Genomic DNA, 18,290 nt, shown 5'->3' with positions numbered 1-18,290 from the left:
TCGGCCGAGCTTTGCAACGCGAGAGGCAAGTTAATGTATACAGGTGGTTAAGTGAGGAGCGAGGGCTTTAATAGCAGGATGCAACAAGCAAATGTTTGAATCTTTAACTGACAGAGAAACTTAAGCCTTTGTGATCATTAAACTAGATGTGCATGTGGAATTTTTAGGACGCTTTACAGCCTAAAGTTACTTTAATATGTTCTTCAACGTGAGCTTGAGAATGCGTAGAATCAGCTATAGCAAAATCAATGGTAATTAGCATTTGTAATAGTGACTTGAGATTTGGAATCATCACATTAATTAAACTTCCCATTTCCTAGAAGCTTTAAGGAAAATAGAAAAGAAAGCTTTTACTTTCTTATGAGGTTAATTTGAAATAAACATATCACAGTGGGAGAATTATCTTGAATTGTGTATTGTTTTTATTATGCATGAATGAGTGTTACATAATTGTTTGGTGCTGCCTAGAAGTGCGGGGTATTCCGGTGCAAAGTCTTTGCCTTTATGCAGATTTAAATAAAGCACCAAGTTCAAAGATTGTCTCGTTCATTTCTCATTGCTCAGTACTAAAGCTTACTTGAGCCACTGATCCTGGTGTGGTTGATTTAACCTGTGTTATGAGGCAAATGTGTCAGGACCATTGCATTCAGGTAAGAGTACATCACTTACATCACGTTTTACACTGAACTGAAAGAATAGATCCGTCTCTATAAGGCGCTAATTTCGTATTATTTTTGTTGCCATTGTTATATATAGTTATCTAAAGGCCTTTCGCCCAAATCTACAGGGCAGACCTGATAAACTTGTATCTGATAAATCCCAAACCCCTAGGGCCACAGAGAGCCCGCCCTCCAACGCATCTGATTGGTTGACCCACATACTAAACGTCAGCTGCGCGTTCCTATTGGTTGACCGGGATTTGTTTTGCTCTCCTCGCACTTCCTCTTCTGTTGTGTTTTTATAGATGAGCCACACTTTGTCCGCCGCCGTAGCCATCACACGGTCGCCTTAGAGACTGGGCTGCACGTTCTGCTATTAACTTTTATTAGCGATTTGCAGAAAATTTCCAAAAATAAATCCAATTTAATAAGGGAAAAGCTGACGCGCGTGCAGGAGCTCTGTTGTCTGTCGTTATTGTTCTGCCGGACAGAGCGTGGTCGACGCTGCCGACATTAACCCAGCAGAATCTAATAAATACGTTTCACCTGTCAGTGAGAACATCGTCTGGCTTCTGTCTCGTCAGGTGAGTGGACAGACGGTGAGAAATTAGCACACGATGCGCTTCCGAGCTGCGCGTATTGACGCCGAAGCTACCCAGTTAGCCAAGGCGCTAGCTAGGTCACAGTTTTGTCCACTTTAGCGGGCATGTGCGGTCCGGCCGGTCGGGTGTCACCGTTTGATAGACGGTCACCGGTGTTGCCGAAATGAGGCAGCGCATATAGGCCCTATAGGATTAAGAGAAAGAATTAATCGTAGTCCAGATTTCCAGGAAGTCTCAACCTCAATTTCATGCAGTTGAAACTTCCCCCTGAGATAGATGAAGGCATATACAGACCTATTACAGCACCCGCAGTTTGCATCTAGATCTGTCTGATTTATAGGCCAAAGGGTTAAATAAAACACTTCCTGCAGTGTGAATGTTTAAAATAGCTTAAACCGGGCAATATCTCTGCTCCTGCATACATTATTTTATGTCTTTTCTGGGGGTTTCCCCTCATTTTTATGAAGCCTTAGCCTAGAGAGGAATGCTGTTGCAGGACTGCAGTTTTTGTGTCGTCTGATTGCCTTTAAATGATCTAATTTGTGAGTGGAAAGAAATGCATTAACTACTCTGTAACCCTGGGAAATGCTTCTGCAGGTGTTTCTTTACAAAAATGGAACTGGCATTTCTGTTTGGAAAGTGTAAAATATGAGAACGGAATTCTGTTTTCCATTTGCATGATTTGTCCAGCTTTTCACCGTCCTCCGACCTTCTTCCTGCACAGGCATGGTGAAGCTGACAAAGGCCAAGACATTCCAGGCCTACCTGGACTCGTGCCACCGTCGCTACAGCTGTGTGCACTGTCGCGCCCACTTGGCCAACCACGATGACCTTATTTCCAAGGTGAATTGCTAGTTAACCGTCATTTCATTGACCTGGAACGCTCAATGTTTATCACGGAATATTATTATTGATAGTTGTAGCTGCGATTTACCTAAAATACATGCTATTCTTTTTCCTCCTTCTCTGCCTTTAGTCTTTCCAGGGCAGTCAGGGCCGAGCCTACCTGTTCAATTCTGTGTGAGTGCACTTTTTTTTTTTGAATGTATTAAATTGTCAGTTCACAAGCCTGTTTGCAAAAAGTAGGCTTATAAACCAATAAGTGCTTTGGTGAACTTTGCTATTTACTTCAAACTAGTCAAACTCTTTCTGGCTGAGTGGGTCAGTAAGCCTTGGGCTTTAACTATGATTTATATATTTAAATTTAGTTTGAATAAGCAAATTTGCAGGATCATTAAATCAGCGTTTGGGTGGTTGAATGCTAATATAAACACAAAGGAATTGTTTGACATCTGTGCACTTTTTCAGAGTGAATATCGGCTGTGGGCCTGCAGAGGAGAGGCATCTGCTCACGGGACTGCATGCAGTAGCTGATATCTACTGTGAAAACTGTCACACCACACTGGGCTGGAAATATGTAAGCACCTTTTCCTGCAAATAAATGCTGACTGTCCTGTTGTTTTGATATGTTAAAAGTTTGTTTACATCAGATGCCGGTGTGAAATATACTTTGCCACTTGATTTCTAAGAAAAATCCCAAGGATGATTTAGTTTAAAAGTGTAGTGTTTATTTTGTATTAGTGAACGATTATGAAACGAGGGTTGCAGTACCTCTACACGGTCGCCAGGGGACTAATCAGTCTTAGCAGTGGTCTTTTCCCGGTATACTTTTTAAAATGTTAATATTCCACTCTATTTAAGAATATTAAAATGTCCTGATTTTTGCCCATTACTTGTAAATATTTTTCCATCTTTATCTTTTTTTGTTGCTTTTCTCTTTAACTGATACAATTAACTTACTAAGAAAGTAATTGTCAGTATTATCAAGATTAACAGCTTGCTATTTCTTTTTAGTATCTATTGGATTTATTGAATAAAACATCACCTCTTATGTCTCTGTCCTTATATGAAACAAATTTGTGAATAAATATGGAATCAACAATTTTATATATTATTCTTTTGTATATTGTTTTTGCAGGAACGGGCATTCGAACTGAGTCAGAAGTACAAGGAGGGCAAGTTCATTATTGAGCTGTCCCACATGATAAAGGACAATGGTTGGGACTGAGACGGAGATCTTCAGCTCTCTTCATGACTTTTTCAAAAGTTGCTTCCCCTCTGCTTAAAAGGGTTTCAGAGTAGCTTCTTCGTCCTGTGTACAAGCCATCGCTGTGCCACACTTTCACTCTGCCAAGTCTAGCATGTGATGCCTTATCTATATGTGTTATTTTTTCCAGCAACCACAACACATGGTGCAGATATTTCTAGTCCAATCGCTGGTTGTGCTGAGAAGTGGAATAAGTGAATGCGTGGGTTGTATGCTTGCGTGTGGGCATCGGGGTGAAGTAGTAACGCATGTACGCGCGCCTGTTGGATGTTGAAGTGGGTTTTGCAATTAAAGCCTTATCAGTAAGCACGAAATTGTTAACAGGAGTAAGGCCAATGTAAATCTGATTTAAAAAAAAAAAAAAAAAAAAAAAGCAAATCAGATGCAGGTATTTCAGTTTAAGGTGCACATTTAAACTTGCCCGAAGTTTGTTAAATGCTACAGGTCGTAGATAGGAACCATTAAAGTGAGGCCTTTTTAAAAAAAGAATCAAAATTCAATGTTTTTATGATAAGATCCCTTTTACGTAAGTCAATCAGAATGTTGAACTATTTTAAACTGGGGAGGGCGTGTGTGGAAACAATCACCTGCGGGCAGTCTTATCTCTGGAGGGTGTGTCTGCTGTCTGTAGGTATTCCTGTGTGTCTGCAGCGTGCACTAAGATGTCTGTAGCTGGATGGGGTCGAGAAGCATTAGTCCTCACAGGAGATGTGTCCTACATGTTTTGTGTGTAACCTAACACACTTACATTTACGCAGTCTTGGTAGTGTGATTAGAATGACCTTGTAGCATATTTATGGTGATTTTAATGCTTTCTCATTAAAACTGTATTATTTTAATATTTCATTAAAGTACAGCAAGTCTGTCACCTGTGTAGTGGTTTGTTTGATTTTTTTTCATTAAATTCTCACGTTTTGTGCAAGACAACGGATGAAGGAGGAAAGGCAGTTATTTCCAAAGTGCGTAATGTAACACGGAGGGTTGCTGATCCTCCATCGTATCGTAACATCCATCACAGTCTGTTGCAATGATGCATAGACACGTTAAGTTTAGCACGAGGACTTAGTTAAATTACTTTTACCAAAAGAAAGAGACACACAAGGCCCTGTATGTGATCAGAATGTTTAATTCATAGTATATCTGCTCAATTTCAACATTTTGGCTTGTATCTATATATGGAAAACCATCAAACTGTATATAGAAAGAAAGACGTGCAAGTTGGTGTTATTCTCTAAGAGTAAAGAGTTACTTTTTAACTAGGATACAATCTGTAGCAGTAAAGAATAATATGACTTCATGTAGTCTCAAAGACGTTTTGATCCACTTTAGTGGCAGAAAGTCATAAACAAGCAGCTGTGAAAACAAACCAAAACATCAGGTGAATGAGATCAGTCTCTCAGCTGTAAAAGTGCAGAAAAAAGTATTTTGCTCATATTGAAACTGAAATACATCAATGACAGTTACATCTTGGTGGGCTGGTGCATTTTGAGCACACTGATATACATGAAGGTATTTACAATAAATAGGATGAACAACTATGAGTTTAAAGTGATGCATAGAGTCTCAAAAGTACCGTAATCTCTTGATTATATCCTGGCAGCACACGTCCACGGTGTGAACCCAAGTTAATGTATTTTGAAATGTCCAGTAGAAACACCCATATGTTATGTCACCTTGACAACTGTTTTGATCTGTTTTTGTGTTTGATATTTTGATGTGCGTAAAATCTTGTCAAATTTAAATAAATATCTTTATGTATTCATTTGTGCATATCCAGGTGGGTGAACTGGCTGGTTTTGAACACTGTGCGAATAAATCTCTCTTTCTTTGTCCTATTACAAGTAACTATGCAAAAAGGTCTGTCGTTGATATAATTCTTGTTAACATCAAAATAAATACACCAAACGCATCAGCGTTCCAACTGCAGTCAGTGCACTTGCAGCAGAAGATACCACAATATTCTCACTGTGCATTCTTTTCAAAATCGCGCGAGAGGTATCTTAAAATGTGCCACAAATATAAATATGTATACAAATATAAGACGAGGTATATTTTTAATGGGCCATTTTAAGGCGTATTTCACGGAGTTATTAGTTGTTTTAGCTCGGGTGTGTCGGTCACCTTCCATGTCCACCTGCTACGGGCAAGATGGACTCGCCCGACACGGGCGATCACGTGACTTTTTCCGCTTCGCCATTTTCCTCCTCTACACCGGTGATCCTCGCTGGCAGCTACGTTGTTGCCCCCCCGTCAGTGCTTTAACCTGTCCCAAGCTGAAGCGCAGGGAACACGCCCGACACACAACGGGAACACAGCCTGCTCCGTAGCCGCATCGCCCCGAGAAAAGTGCAAGAATGTCTTCTGACGAGAGCCCCGAGTACTCGCCCTTCTTCGGTGTGATGGGAGCCTCTGCGGCCATGGTCTTCAGCGGTGAGTAGCCGCGGCTCCCTCCGACATCTCAGCCTTTGGCGACATCGTGTTAGCCGCGTTAGCTTAGCACAGCGTCGGATCCGCCTGAATGGGCAACGCTGAGCTGTCTTAAGGGTGTTAGTGGATGAGTCCGGCAGACACGCACCTGTCAGGGATGCGAGGCCCAATCCGGGGGGGAGGAGGAGGAGGAGGATTGCGCCGAGATCGAGCTGCTGACCACCCGCTAACGTAGCGACCCCCCACCCCCTCCGTGCAGGAGCCATGAAGCATTTCTCGCTATATTCTCTCGCTCGGTGACGCAGGCTCCGTGTCCCTGGTCCGGCCATTTTTAATGTCACGATGAAATCATTTAATTTATTATTTTTTTGCTGCACAGAAAAAGCCCAGATCTGCGTCAATTACAGGATTAGCGCGATTCTAGCCGGGGGTGGGTGCAGATGTCGTGCACATTTTCTTCCCCCGTTCCACGACCGGAGCACCGGCGAGGCCCAGGCGTCCTTGTCCTTATTTAAAGGGAAAAAGCCACCCATTTATCCACGCACTCCCCATAGTCGTTGCTGCACGGCTGACGCGCACACGCATCACCGTCTCCCTAATGAGAAAATACAGAATGACATCAAGATGACACAGACGTCTCACAGATCCCTTTTAGAAACCACTACAGCACTCCCCCCATCAAGTAAAGGCTTAATTCATGGTCAACTCATAAATAAAAGTCTTTTATAATTTAGAGATATGCCTCATGATAAACTGCATCCTTGCAGATTTATTTATTTTTAATCTGCAACAATGGCTGATGGATTATGACGGATCCAACAGAAGGACTGTGTTTTTGCAATAATTCACACAGGATCTTTAATACAGGATAAAAAATACCGGTGTATAGATATTTTTAACTGTAATACTGTAGTGTACATCTAGTTAGAAAAGACTCCTCTCATGGAGAAACAGGTGAGTATAAATGAAGGAATCATGTGCTTGTTAACGTGTCTTTGCCGACAGGAGCGTGTAGAAAATGATCGCAGAATTCTCCAAGTCTCCAGCAACAATCGGCGTATTATTGAGATGGAAGTTGCTCGGCAACAAATATTTGGCAGCGAAAGTTGCGATGGAGTTTGTGTCTTTGTCACTTCTTCAGATTTGGGTAGAATTCTCGCTCTCCTTCCTCCCAACAACGGCCGCAGCTTTGCGTTTCTGTGCACGAGTGGTTGGAAACGGGATGTTTTAGTGGCGTGCGTCAGAAGCTGCATACGCGGTCGCTTTGTCCGGCCAGCTTCAGCCGATTCATGCCTTAAATTGGCCTGCAGACGCTCAAAAATTTGCTGTCTCTACCTTTGGAATGGTCATGGCTTCTGTTTCCCCAGTAATAATGTAATTCCCTGTTGTTCCCCAACACTGTACAGTTTTAAGTCCTTACAGCTGCTGATTGACACAGTCTTATCTGTCATGCATGCACAGAACTCCTGTGTGTTTGCAGAAAGAGGATTTGTGGAGCGGCAGTTCTCTGTGACTCCTGTGTGCTCAGTCTTGTAGATTGGTGCTGTTTTTAATCCTGACGCTACACCTCATGCCGTCTCCCTCCCACTGCCTGGTGGGAAAGGTGCAGTGCATTAGAATGAGAATCTTTTGGAGTTGTGGTTAAAAACAAGCAAACCTTGATATAGTACTATTAAAGAGGCGTGTGGTTAGCAGCAAGTAGCCTTTTAAAGGATCAATAAAACCACCAGCATCATTTCTCGGTGAGGACGTAAGCGTGAGATGGGTGTTTAATTGTCAAACTTCCTGCTGAATTAAAAACATGTAGCATTAACAGTGAAAATGAATGACACAATCCTCTTTTTCTCTTCCCCTAGCATTAGGAGCAGCATATGGGACGGCGAAGAGCGGAACGGGCATCGCCGCCATGTCCGTGATGAGGCCAGAACTTATCATGAAGTCCATCATCCCCGTGGTCATGGCTGGTATCATCGCCATCTACGGGCTGGTGGTGGCGGTGCTGATAGCAAACAACATCTCTGAGAGAGTCACCCTGTACAAGTAAGATGGTCCGGAGGAGAAAGGAGACATCGGAGACATGTTTCACTTACGTCTGTGTCCTGGCGGCTGCTCGTAGATCTTAACCAGATATCTGTGGCTTTTCTTCTGCAGGAGCTTCATGCATCTTGGCGCTGGTCTGAGCGTGGGCCTGAGCGGCCTGGCAGCCGGGTTCGCCATCGGAATCGTGGGGGACGCCGGCGTGAGGGGCACCGCCCAGCAGCCTCGGCTCTTCGTGGGCATGATCCTCATCTTGATCTTCGCCGAGGTGCTGGGGCTTTACGGCCTCATCGTGGCCCTCATTCTGTCCACAAAATAAAACGCCCACCTCAGACACCGTCCTCATTCATTCCACATCAAAGCAGCGAGAACCAGATTTTCACCTACTTCCATTACACCCCGCGGGTCTGACAGGATGGGATGGCGGCGGAGCGATGGCGGCGTGACAGCCGGTGTCTTGGGCAGATGTGATCCATCCATGTTGTCAAAAGCCATCCACTTGTGTCAGGTCTTGTGCGTACAGAACGGGCATGAAGATGTACTGGTTGTTGTGTGATAATGTGTGGACAGTCTGCTCGATTCGTTGTGTGATTTTAACCTGTACAGTGATCCAGAGTCCCCCCATCTACTTCCTGTAAATGTAGTAGTCCGTGCTGTGAGCGTGAATATCAACGTTTATCCCCCCCCCACCCCCACCCTCCTCTATTTATTTATCGGTTGTGCGTTTATCTCCATTTCCAGACTGAAGAATTGTGCACATTAGTGTTTTTATTTATTTATATATTTATTTCATTATTTATTTTTCAATTGTTTTCGGGACTGTTCTTGAGTCAGTGTTGAGAAGCTTACAAAAACTATTTTTTTTTCACTATTTATTAAAAGTTTAAGACCTATCAAAGCTGTCTAAATGGAATAATGTTTATGAAAGACCCTATATACATCAAAATATCTAAATGATCTGTGTATAGTTAGGTTAATTGCACTGTGGATATTTGTTTAAGTGCTTGGAATTCCTCTGGATGTAGTGTGATTAATAATGGAGGATGTCCACATGTTGGCTGTGTGTGTGAGGATGACGTGTGTGTGTGTGAGACCATTTATGTTTAAAATGACATTCGGGAACACTAGTATTGTTTACCTGTAGTGCTGCTGTATTATTTTTGTTTGTTTTTCTGTTAAAGGTGAGAGTTCACTGTTCAGCCATGCCTGTCAGATTTCCAAATAAAACTCAGCCTCCTCCAGAACTCCTGTCCAGCCTTTTAAATGACTATTTTATATTATGGGAATGGGACGAACGCAAAAGCAACACTGGAGACAGTTTGGCCTTTTTTAAGGTTCAGAGTTCAAAATAGTGTTGCAAAGGTTAAGTGTTTTATAAGTATGTAACGGAATAAGGTTCTGCTGTCTACTACTGAAGAATAACAGGTCTTATGATCTAATATATTACACATGCATTCTGCAAGCCTAATTACAATTATTGCTGCCATGCCCAAGTTACCTGAGAAAACTGATTTGAGGTGTGCATTTGACTTCTACTTTCACTTCCAACTTATGAAAATATAATTGGATCCTCCGTTTATGTAAAAGTAGAAAAGATTTTCCATGCGGTTGTGGAAATTATCTTAGAGTTGAAACAGTCCTCATCTGAAATAAAAGAGTGATGCAGAGACATGTTTTCTTCTTTGGAGTATTCAAATACTATTAATAGTCAAATATGATCATAATGGTTATGCCTATGGGAACTGAGGATTCCCCGGAACCCAAATTTAAACCCAGATTTCGTGTGGCTGAAAACCGCCGAGAGCCCCTGAAGAATCTCCCCCGCTGTTTGTTTACCATCAGCCCAAAGTGGGTCAGATAAAGGGGGAAGTGTTTCCCCGGTCTGTCAGGCGGCAGTAGGTCGTTTCCATGCGCATTGTTGATGTGGCGTTATCTCCGATTTTCAGGCACCCTCGTACGTGTGAAAACACCTGGCAGGTAATAATAAAAACAACCATCTCATCTTATCTTCCAGCAGATCGCCGCTGGTAGCCTACAGATGCTAACTAGCTCGTTTGTGCTAGTTGCAAACCTAGCTCTTGCGCTCAGTAATTCATTTTTGCGGTCACATTTTTAAAAATTAGAAATGCAAAATGCGCAATAGACCGTGAGTGATTACATATACCGACGGGACACCCGTGTTGTATGGTTTAATCATTATTGAAGGCTACTGGAGATGAACTGTAGCGCCTCTGACCTTGTTATGCTAACATGCTAATTTCCCGTTCAATGCGCCGAAAATGTCGCTACCGTTATTCTGTCTAATAAATATGCATGAAGACATCATCGCGCGTCAGTGCACCGCAGGGACATTAAAATCAGCTAAGTAATCTCAGTAAACGATGGGTATAAATGCTGTTTTATAGTGAGTCAATAGCTTTCCACCACAGTGAGTTTAATGGGACTAAATTGTACCTGGAGGAATAACTCATCAATTATGGCGAGACTCTGTTGTTGCTGGCATGCAACAAGACAAACCTGCTGTGTGATGCGTTTTATTACGTGTTATAATAAGATCCCACAGTCACCCCCCCCCCCCCCAAGCCCTGTAGTAAAAGCAAATACAAATATTTTGACAGGAACTGACACACTCATGTTGTCATGTTGTCTTCTAGCTGCTGGACTGATGCTTTTTAAAGCAGCTGGAATCAATTGTGTTCTGACTGGCTGATTCTGGGACTGTTGAGGCCGCTGTTGTCATGTCAAGGAGAAGCAGGAACAGTCGTGCGTGGCGATATGTTTGGGGTGGGATAAGGCGGGATGCTGATGCCCGGGCACTCGTTTTGGCCTCTGAAAGTGAAGACTGGAGCTATGACCTCTTAGAGGTAAGCAAGTGTTCCCGTGTCCTGTAGAAAATGACTCTATAATAGTCTGAAAGTGACGCTGCTAAGAGATGCTCCATGTATTCTTTCTCCAGTTCAGTGACTCTGATTCTGAGGTGGACTTCTCACCGGTGGTGGTCCCTCCCGTCCCCAGTGCTGTGCCTGTGACTGGAGAGTCCTACTGTGGCTGCGATTCGCAGGCTGAGACCAGCTACAACACTCGCCTACGGGGTTTTCACCAGGTCAAGGACTGTCACTGTGGAGAGGATGACCAAGGTAAAGGATGAATGTTGCACTCCCTTGGTTACCATGTATGGGATTCCTATTTTGCATGTGTAAACTATTGGTTTAACAGCATTATTTAACCCTCAGTATTTTCCCCACGGATAAACATCCATCTAATCAGATATAAAGTCTCACACGTTTCCACCAATTTTTCAGAGTTTGATTGGGTTTGGGACACCAACAGCCGATCGACGGCAACTTTACTGAGCTGTGAAAATCGGAAAGTGAGCTTCCACTCGGAATACAGCTGTGGTACGGCAGCTGTTCGCGGCTCTAAGGAGATGGCTGAAGGACAACACTTTTGGGAAATAAAGATGACGTCTCCAGTGTATGGAACAGACATGGTAAAACACCATTTCGGTCCAAACAATCGGCACATTTACGCAAAACCAAAATTAGAAAATGCCAAACTCGTCTGCTGACTCAGATTTTAATTGTGTACAGATGGTGGGGGTTGGTACTTCGGATGTCAATTTAGACAAGTACAGACACACATTTTGCAGCCTGTTGGGAAAAGATACAGACAGCTGGGGTTTGTCCTACACAGGTAAGATTAAACCACCTTTCACTGGTGTTCCCTGCTATGCGTTCCATATGATGTCACGAGTGTTCGTGCTTGTGTGACTGTTGTCGTGCAACACCTTCAATTTCGCCCTGTGCTGGTCTTATTTAAGCACCATCATAGTCATAAAAACAACAAATGAAAGGTAAACATGAAAAACAAAGCTTATTGTTTGCTTTTTTGGCCAGGCTTGTTGCATCATAAAGGGGACAAGATGAACTTCTCCTCTCGGTTTGGACAAGGGTCCATCATTGGAGTCCATCTGGACACGTGGCATGGCACGCTTACTTTCTTTAAGAACCGTAAATGTATAGGTGAGTCCTGTTGAACCCAGTAGCGGCCAGAAATCTCAGACTTCATCCTCCCATATCTTATCGCATTATAGGCTCACGTCCCCCCTGATGATAAAGACCTCTATTGTCTCTTGACTCCAGGAGTTGCCACCACAGAGATGCGAAATAAGAGGTTTTACCCGATGGCGTGCTCCACCGCTGCGAAGAGCAGCATGAAGGTGATCAGATCTTGCTCCGCGCCGACCTCCCTGCTCTACCTTTGCTGCGCCCGCCTCCGCCAGCTGGTGCCGGACAGTATAGACGCCCTGGATGTGCTGCCACTGCCGCCGGGCCTTCGCCAGTTGCTCCACAACAAATTGGGTTGGGTGCTCAGCCTCAACGGCGGCAGCGCGGAGGAGGCGGCGGACGGGACCAAGCACCCGCAGCCCTCACAGCTGCCCGTGCAAACTGTGGCCGGACCTTCGTCCTCTGAGAGCGACTCGGAGGGTTTCGCGTCTGACCCCGAAGCCTGTCAGAGGAAGCGATGCCGCTGGATGTGACCTCCTCTGACTCAGACTTTATTCTATTGTGGTATCTAATCGAGTGTTTCCCACATGCCTCAGCATCAGCCGTGTCAGTAATGGAGAGAACGACCAGCAGCAGCCCACACGCAGAACAGACTGCGGTGGCTTTACTGCCGGCAAATCTACTGTGATTAACTCTCAATCTTGTGAGTTCATGCTCATCCCATGTTCAGCTTCAGTTCTGACCACAGCGTGGTGTAAACCTTGTTGCCTTCAGTGAATGGGGAGGATGTGTCAGTGAAAGCAAGTACCGACTGAACACATTAGATGTGCAACAGGACGATTGCATCAATGCAGACAGTCTGTCTGTCATAAAAAGGGTCATTTACATACAGTGTTTTTGAATCAGTAATTCAGGATATGTTTACAATAGACTAAAAAACAACTATTTCTGCTCCGTGCTCCTATAATATGGGCTACATGTCGGATTCTACATCAAATTCTACAAATCTAAAACAATCTGGAGTAGCTTTTCACTTCACAAATCATGGCAAGGAACATAAAATTGAATTTTTATTTTTCTAATAAGAGTCAAAATATACTATTACGAATCTCCAAGTATGAGAATTTCTGGTTAAAAATGTATTTGAAAAAATGTATTTATATTTCATTTTAATGTGGCAAAAAAATCTTAGAATGAAATTTGACTTTAATCACATTTGACAGTTCTGCAGAGTGAATGTTCAGCAGAAGTGTTTTTTTTAATTAAATTTGTATTTGCTTCTTCACATGCACACATACACATTTCAAAGCTCGTTTTTAAAAGCAGGACCATTTAGTCTGGATTAACCTGTGCATAACATTACATTTAGTGTAGAAATAAATTCAAGGTTCTTTGGAATATAATTCTTAAAATGATCGGCATGTTAATTCTTCATAGATAAAACAGCCCTTCTTTTGTTTTTGCCTTCTGTGGGTGTTTGTTTCAGCTAATGTACACAAGGATTTAAGGTTCTATGCAATGCAAAAAATGTGTGTTATGATGGAGACATCCAAAATTGAAGGCACACGAGTGTCATTGACCTGGAGCAGTGTGACATAAAACACTTCATTCTCCACTTGTGTGCTGACTTATACCCATAGTTCTTGTAATCCAGTTTAGTTGTAGACCAGCAAATTAATTTTAGATTGCAGTATTTGTCTTCACATGATACAGTCACGCACTCTTTTCTTACTATTGTACTGTAGATAAGACAATTCTAAGTGTTTCTTCTATAATGTGTTGCAATAATACAGGTTCTGATAAAATTTACTTGGCTGTTTGTGGCAGCATGATTTTCATCTGAAAATAAAATGAATGCTAAATATGCACAAAGTAATCAATGTGCCCATTATTTGCTTAGGGGAGTAGAATGAAGTTCAAATCAGAATGTCTATTTGTCACAATCATAATAATCAAGTTCAACTATATTGTGCTTATTGTTAAGTGTTGTTAAGAGACCAGCCTCTGTCCACGTTTGTAATGGAGAGGCAGTAATTGATGTGCTTATAAACTATATGAAAGCAATTCAGCATATATTTTTGCCTCTTTTTTTGTTTTGTGTGTTTTTTCATTATGGACTAAAACATTTCTGGATACATAAGTAATCTGTCAAACAGCACCTGTCCTTATCGCAATAATAAAATTACCTATGAATTATGTATGCAAATCTACATATAAACGCAATATATAATACATTGCATTAGTGGTCATTTCAACGCGTTAAAATTTATTTCAAGGCGGAACAAAATATGCAGCCGCGTATTCATAGGGAATGTTTTTAGAGTAGGACCAAGTGAGTCCTAAGCGGAAGTCGTGTTTCTTCTTGCGGAGGTCAAGTGGAATTGGGAGCTTAAATCAGGTAAACTTAAGTGTTTTCATTTATAATATGAGTTTAGGTTTCAAGTGCGTATGTTTATAAGGTGCTAATATTGTTGTCTGTGTAGGGAATTATTCATAACGATATTTGAATCCAACGCGAGTCAGTGCTGCAATATGCTTTCCCTGTAGTTTTGGTCAACAACGCGGTCACAACGTCTAAAAATCTCAGTTTGTGCTTTAAAAACAACAATAAAAAGTAATAATAAAATTGTACTTTGCAGAACAAACGCTGAAGAAGGTTTTGTCTGTGAGACCTTAGACACCCCCCACGTCAAAGATGGTGAAGAAAAAGCGACTTCGCCTCATCGCAGAAATGGCTCGGAAGATCCGGGCGTACCGGGAATTGAAATCTCGGCCCCGGGAGTCTCAGAAGTACGCCTTGGACTATGAGACGATGAAGCGGCCACTAACGGGGAAGATGCTGCCCGTGTTGGCTTGGCAGGATGTTCGCAGGGAAAGTCGTCTCTTCTCCCTCTTGGCGGGGATGAGGATGTTCGGAATAGGTCGCCTGTTTACTCGAAAGTCCTGGTTGGAGGACCACACAGAGCCCAGCTACTGGCAGATCACCAAGGTCAAAGTGGACTACATGGCTGAGGTAAGCCATCCAGCCAGTGCACATTAGGTACCCGTTTGTAGAACTGTGACAACCCGAGTAAAATAACCATTGATTCTTGTGGTTTCAAGAACATGGACCACGGAAAAGCATGGGGCATCCTCACATACAAAGGTAAGAATGGAAGTATTTCTATACATGAAATCATGGTTAATTTTTCATAATTATTTGTTGGAAATAAGTTAATTTTGAAAAGTATAAATTATTTTATATGAAGACTATTCCATTACACATGTGTGTCGATGTTAAAAGAAATAAAGAATTCATATATATATATATACACACACACACACACACACACTTCATATATTACTTGGTTGTCTCTGCAGGAAAAACAGAAATTGAGGAAAAAGAAGTGGACAAGGTGATGTACCATGACTGGCGCCTGATTCCTAAACACATGGAGCAGCAGGTGAAGGACTTTGAGCCACTTCCTGAGCCGCCTGTTCGCTACGTCCACTACCCTCCACTCCTCCGTGCCATGATTCTGGCAGAGTATAAGAAAACACACGGAGCCGCAATGGCAAAGGAACCACTGCTGCCTTTAAAAAGGGATGTCCTGCTGAGCAAAGACTATTTCCGGAAACAGGAACAAGAGCGGCAAAGATCAGAGGGGACAGCAGTGTGATACTCCTGGGGCTGAACACAAAAAATGTGTCTGTGAAGAAGTCTGTCTGTCTGGAAGCACTTGTATCTCGGTTCTATTAAGTCATGGACTCAAACCAGTTTAATTTGAAATGGCCATCTTTGCATGTAATGTGATTTTATTAAGTATTAAACTTGGGTGTAACTATTGAACCTAACTATTTTCCGTACCTTTGAAGTGCTTTACAGACATCTTTGACAAACATACTACACAAACCACATCTCTGCTTTGTTAGCCTTATTCTGCGAATGTCACATTGGTGGATAAAAGCATTCTAAAAATTAAACAAGTTTATCCCACATAAAAAAAAGTCAACAAATGTACTTTTAAATATTGGGTCCACTCAAAATGTAGTTCAAGGTATATAAAAGTGTTACTTTAATTAGAAGAACGAGCTGTTAGTTTTTTGACTCGACAGGCTGCAGTTGCAGTGGATTCCCGGGTGTGTTGCAGACCCTCCAGATTGGCAATATTTCTCCCAGCAGGACAAGCAAGAGGACCGGACCAACTGGAGCCATGACGGGGGGTGGGCTCGGCTGGTCGAATTAATCTGACATAATCAGAGATTACTGTATGACATGCGTTAATTAAATTCTACACCATTGTTGTATATACCAACCTTAATATCGCCACATTTAGTTTAATGCATGAATTAAGTAACCCATCGCTACACCCCCGATTTCTGCCGAAGAGTGACTCCGGAAATTACGTCATTCGGAGAGTTCGGAACTGTCAGCGCGCTCCAGCTCCGTCCACCGGCTAAAATGATTTGCACCATTTTGTCCATATTTGCGTCCATATTTCAGTCCGGTATGTGTTTTCTCCGTTTGTATGGACTGATGTACCCCAAGTCCTTAACTGGAATTTCATATCGATACATGTTCACGGTTTTTAACGCAGGAGACGCTGACTCAGTAGACCCAGACCACCTGGGTTAGCCTCAAGAGGAGCACAGTTCCCCGGTGAAGCCATGTGTGCCTCCCTCAACGACATTCATAGAGCTTTTCTAACTATTTAAATGTTTAAAATGCATTAAATCACATCTCTAGGGCATGTGTTTTCCCCCTTTAACAAGAACCGGTGTGAGCTGTGCAGTTGCCAATGGAGCCTGTTTTGTCTTGGGTGTTTGAAGTTTATATTGGTAATGCATGTACTCAAGGTTGCACTTAAATATAGTTTTGCACACTTATCTGTTGCTAGATTTATTATAAACTAATATAGGAACTTTTAATGACAATTTAGGTTGCAGCTCTAATTCACTTTGATTTGAGATGACTAATTAGATTTATCTTGAGATGCTGTTGCTTTTACTTGAATTTCCTGCTGCGTGTCATCCTCCCTCTAGGCTGGACCGGTGTAAACGAACGCACCTTCATTGCTGTAAAACCAGATGGAGTTCAGAGGAAGCTGGTGGGAGAAATCGTGCGCCGCTTCGAGAGGAAAGGGTTCAAACTGGTGGGCCTTAAACTCATGCAGGTATTGATTCTATTCCAAACGAATCTGTCTCCTAAACAAAGAACCATTTGGTTAAGCATGCATGTGTTTCAGGCCTCTGAGGACCTTCTGAGGACACACTACTCTGATCTGAGGAGTAGGCCTTTCTTTGGGAAACTGATGCACTTCATGAACTCTGGACCAGTTGTGGCAATGGTGAGATTCCCATTTTGGGATTCAAGCACATAATAATTGAATAATTGAACTTTTGATTGGCCAAACGCCTGCAGGGATCTGTAGGAGACAGAGATGATTATGCGCGGTTGTCATATAAACGCGTGTGTTGCTGCAGGTGTGGCAGGGTCAAGACGTGGTCAAGACTGCACGGAAGATGCTGGGAGAGACCAACCCTGCGGATTCGCTGCCTGGAACCATCAGAGGAGATTACAGTGTGGAAATGAGCAGGTAAGAGGGGAACAGACATTTAGCAGGCTTGTAGACTTGGGTGTTAGGAGTGAATTTAAAGATTAGCACGTGCCAGTGAGTCAGAGTAAATCAAACCTCTAGTTAAAGTCACTTTATATTTGTTTTATTCTTTCAGCTTCTTTAACTTCTGTGGCTTTTTCTAAGCTGGGCCGACATTTGTATTGATGCTGAATTAATATCTAAGTGACTGCACTGTTGCATCTAGAAACATTCTCTATTTTCCCCACATTGCAGGAACGTGATTCACGGCAGTGACTCGCTGGAGAGCGCCCAGAAGGAGATCTCCCTGTGGTTTCACCCGCATGAACTGCAGAACTGGGAGAGCAGCAGCAACAGCTGGATCTACAATTAACGCTCTGCATTCTGCTCCAGTGTTTTATTAGTGTCATTATAATGTGCATCACAGCCTCATCTATTGGTGTAGTCGCTTCACCTCTTTGTTAGTTGGATTAGTGATCCTCTGGTGTTCTTTAACACCCGAACATCTACTCAAGTTTACAGTTTGAAGGAAATAATTATGACTTGTGGAGCAATACACATGTTTTTTACAGACATTTCATCAGGGACTGACAGCTTCATATTAAAATGCGAGCAATTTCTTACCAGCTCATCCAAATTCTTCATTTTTATGTTGAAAACTCAAGTGCATTTCTGTTATTTTAACGATTATTTGTGGGGCCGTTTGAATGTAAAAGACCAAAATGATGATTATGTGATGTTTGAGGATCTGGCTGTATTTGTGACACCTCGGTATCGAAAGTGACACGAAACCATGCTTAATGCGATGCAGGCAGACACTTTCTTTCTGCTCTTGTCAAAGCTTTTTCAAAATAAAACAGAATAGTCATAAAATC

The 18,290-nt window shown here is 42.5% G+C and overlaps 5 protein-coding genes and 1 long non-coding RNA gene across 9 annotated transcripts; 5 read left to right on the top strand and 1 right to left on the bottom strand.

The window, feature by feature from the left end:
- The first annotated feature begins 941 nt into the window (after positions 1-941).
- On the top strand, positions 942-4,240 carry ypel3 (yippee-like 3). Of its 2 annotated transcripts, none has more exons than XM_057015243.1 (5): positions 942-1,258; positions 1,986-2,104; positions 2,238-2,281; positions 2,570-2,678; positions 3,240-4,240. In XM_057015243.1, the coding sequence occupies exons 2-5, from the start codon at positions 1,988-1,990 to the stop codon at positions 3,327-3,329; spliced, it is 360 nt and encodes a 119-aa protein (XP_056871223.1). In that variant the 5' UTR covers positions 942-1,258; positions 1,986-1,987; the 3' UTR covers positions 3,330-4,240. The 2 variants fall into 2 exon arrangements, with proteins under 2 accessions (XP_056871223.1, XP_056871222.1); XM_057015242.1 differs by having other exon boundaries at positions 944-1,243.
- Positions 4,241-5,541: 1,301 nt separating this feature from the next.
- On the top strand, positions 5,542-9,076 carry atp6v0ca (ATPase H+ transporting V0 subunit ca). The gene is made up of 3 exons (XM_057015240.1): positions 5,542-5,798; positions 7,652-7,835; positions 7,947-9,076. Exons 1-3 carry the CDS (start codon positions 5,723-5,725, stop codon positions 8,149-8,151), a joined length of 465 nt encoding a protein of 154 aa, XP_056871220.1. The 5' UTR covers positions 5,542-5,722; the 3' UTR covers positions 8,152-9,076.
- On the bottom strand, positions 6,535-8,025 carry LOC130515157 (uncharacterized). The gene is made up of 2 exons (XR_008947160.1): positions 7,886-8,025; positions 6,535-7,386 (listed from the first exon to the last, which is right to left on the bottom strand). It is a non-coding gene; the product is annotated as an uncharacterized LOC130515157 (long non-coding RNA).
- Positions 9,077-9,622: 546 nt separating the features above from the next.
- Positions 9,623-13,903, top strand: spsb3a (splA/ryanodine receptor domain and SOCS box containing 3a). 2 transcript variants are annotated; one of them, XR_008947159.1, is made up of 8 exons: positions 9,623-9,809; positions 10,487-10,696; positions 10,789-10,969; positions 11,135-11,322; positions 11,423-11,525; positions 11,729-11,854; positions 11,975-12,978; positions 13,071-13,903. XR_008947159.1 is itself a non-coding variant. In XM_057015235.1 (7 exons), exons 2-7 carry the CDS (start codon positions 10,571-10,573, stop codon positions 12,370-12,372), a joined length of 1,122 nt encoding a protein of 373 aa, XP_056871215.1. In that variant the 5' UTR covers positions 9,623-9,809; positions 10,487-10,570; the 3' UTR covers positions 12,373-13,903. The 2 variants fall into 2 exon arrangements, 1 of the variants encoding a protein (XP_056871215.1); XM_057015235.1 differs by having other exon boundaries at positions 11,975-13,903.
- A 231-nt stretch (positions 13,904-14,134) lies between these two features.
- mrps34 (mitochondrial ribosomal protein S34) lies at positions 14,135-15,673 on the top strand. Its single transcript, XM_057015237.1, has 4 exons — positions 14,135-14,237; positions 14,479-14,852; positions 14,942-14,984; positions 15,200-15,673. Exons 2-4 carry the CDS (start codon positions 14,535-14,537, stop codon positions 15,496-15,498), a joined length of 660 nt encoding a protein of 219 aa, XP_056871217.1. The 5' UTR covers positions 14,135-14,237; positions 14,479-14,534; the 3' UTR covers positions 15,499-15,673.
- A 500-nt stretch (positions 15,674-16,173) lies between these two features.
- Positions 16,174-18,288, top strand: nme3 (NME/NM23 nucleoside diphosphate kinase 3). 2 transcript variants are annotated; one of them, XM_057015238.1, is made up of 5 exons: positions 16,174-16,326; positions 16,862-16,992; positions 17,065-17,166; positions 17,303-17,415; positions 17,671-18,288. In XM_057015238.1, exons 1-5 carry the CDS (start codon positions 16,281-16,283, stop codon positions 17,786-17,788), a joined length of 510 nt encoding a protein of 169 aa, XP_056871218.1. In that variant the 5' UTR covers positions 16,174-16,280; the 3' UTR covers positions 17,789-18,288. The 2 variants fall into 2 exon arrangements, with proteins under 2 accessions (XP_056871218.1, XP_056871219.1); XM_057015239.1 differs by lacking the exon at positions 16,174-16,326 and adding an exon at positions 16,367-16,657.
- The last annotated feature ends 2 nt before the right edge of the window (positions 18,289-18,290 follow it).

The sequence above is a fragment of the Takifugu flavidus genome, chromosome 18 (assembly GCF_003711565.1).
Source record: "Takifugu flavidus isolate HTHZ2018 chromosome 18, ASM371156v2, whole genome shotgun sequence".
NCBI classification, from domain to species: Eukaryota; Metazoa; Chordata; class Actinopteri; order Tetraodontiformes; family Tetraodontidae; genus Takifugu; species Takifugu flavidus.
This window is presented reverse-complemented; position numbering and strand designations above follow the sequence as displayed.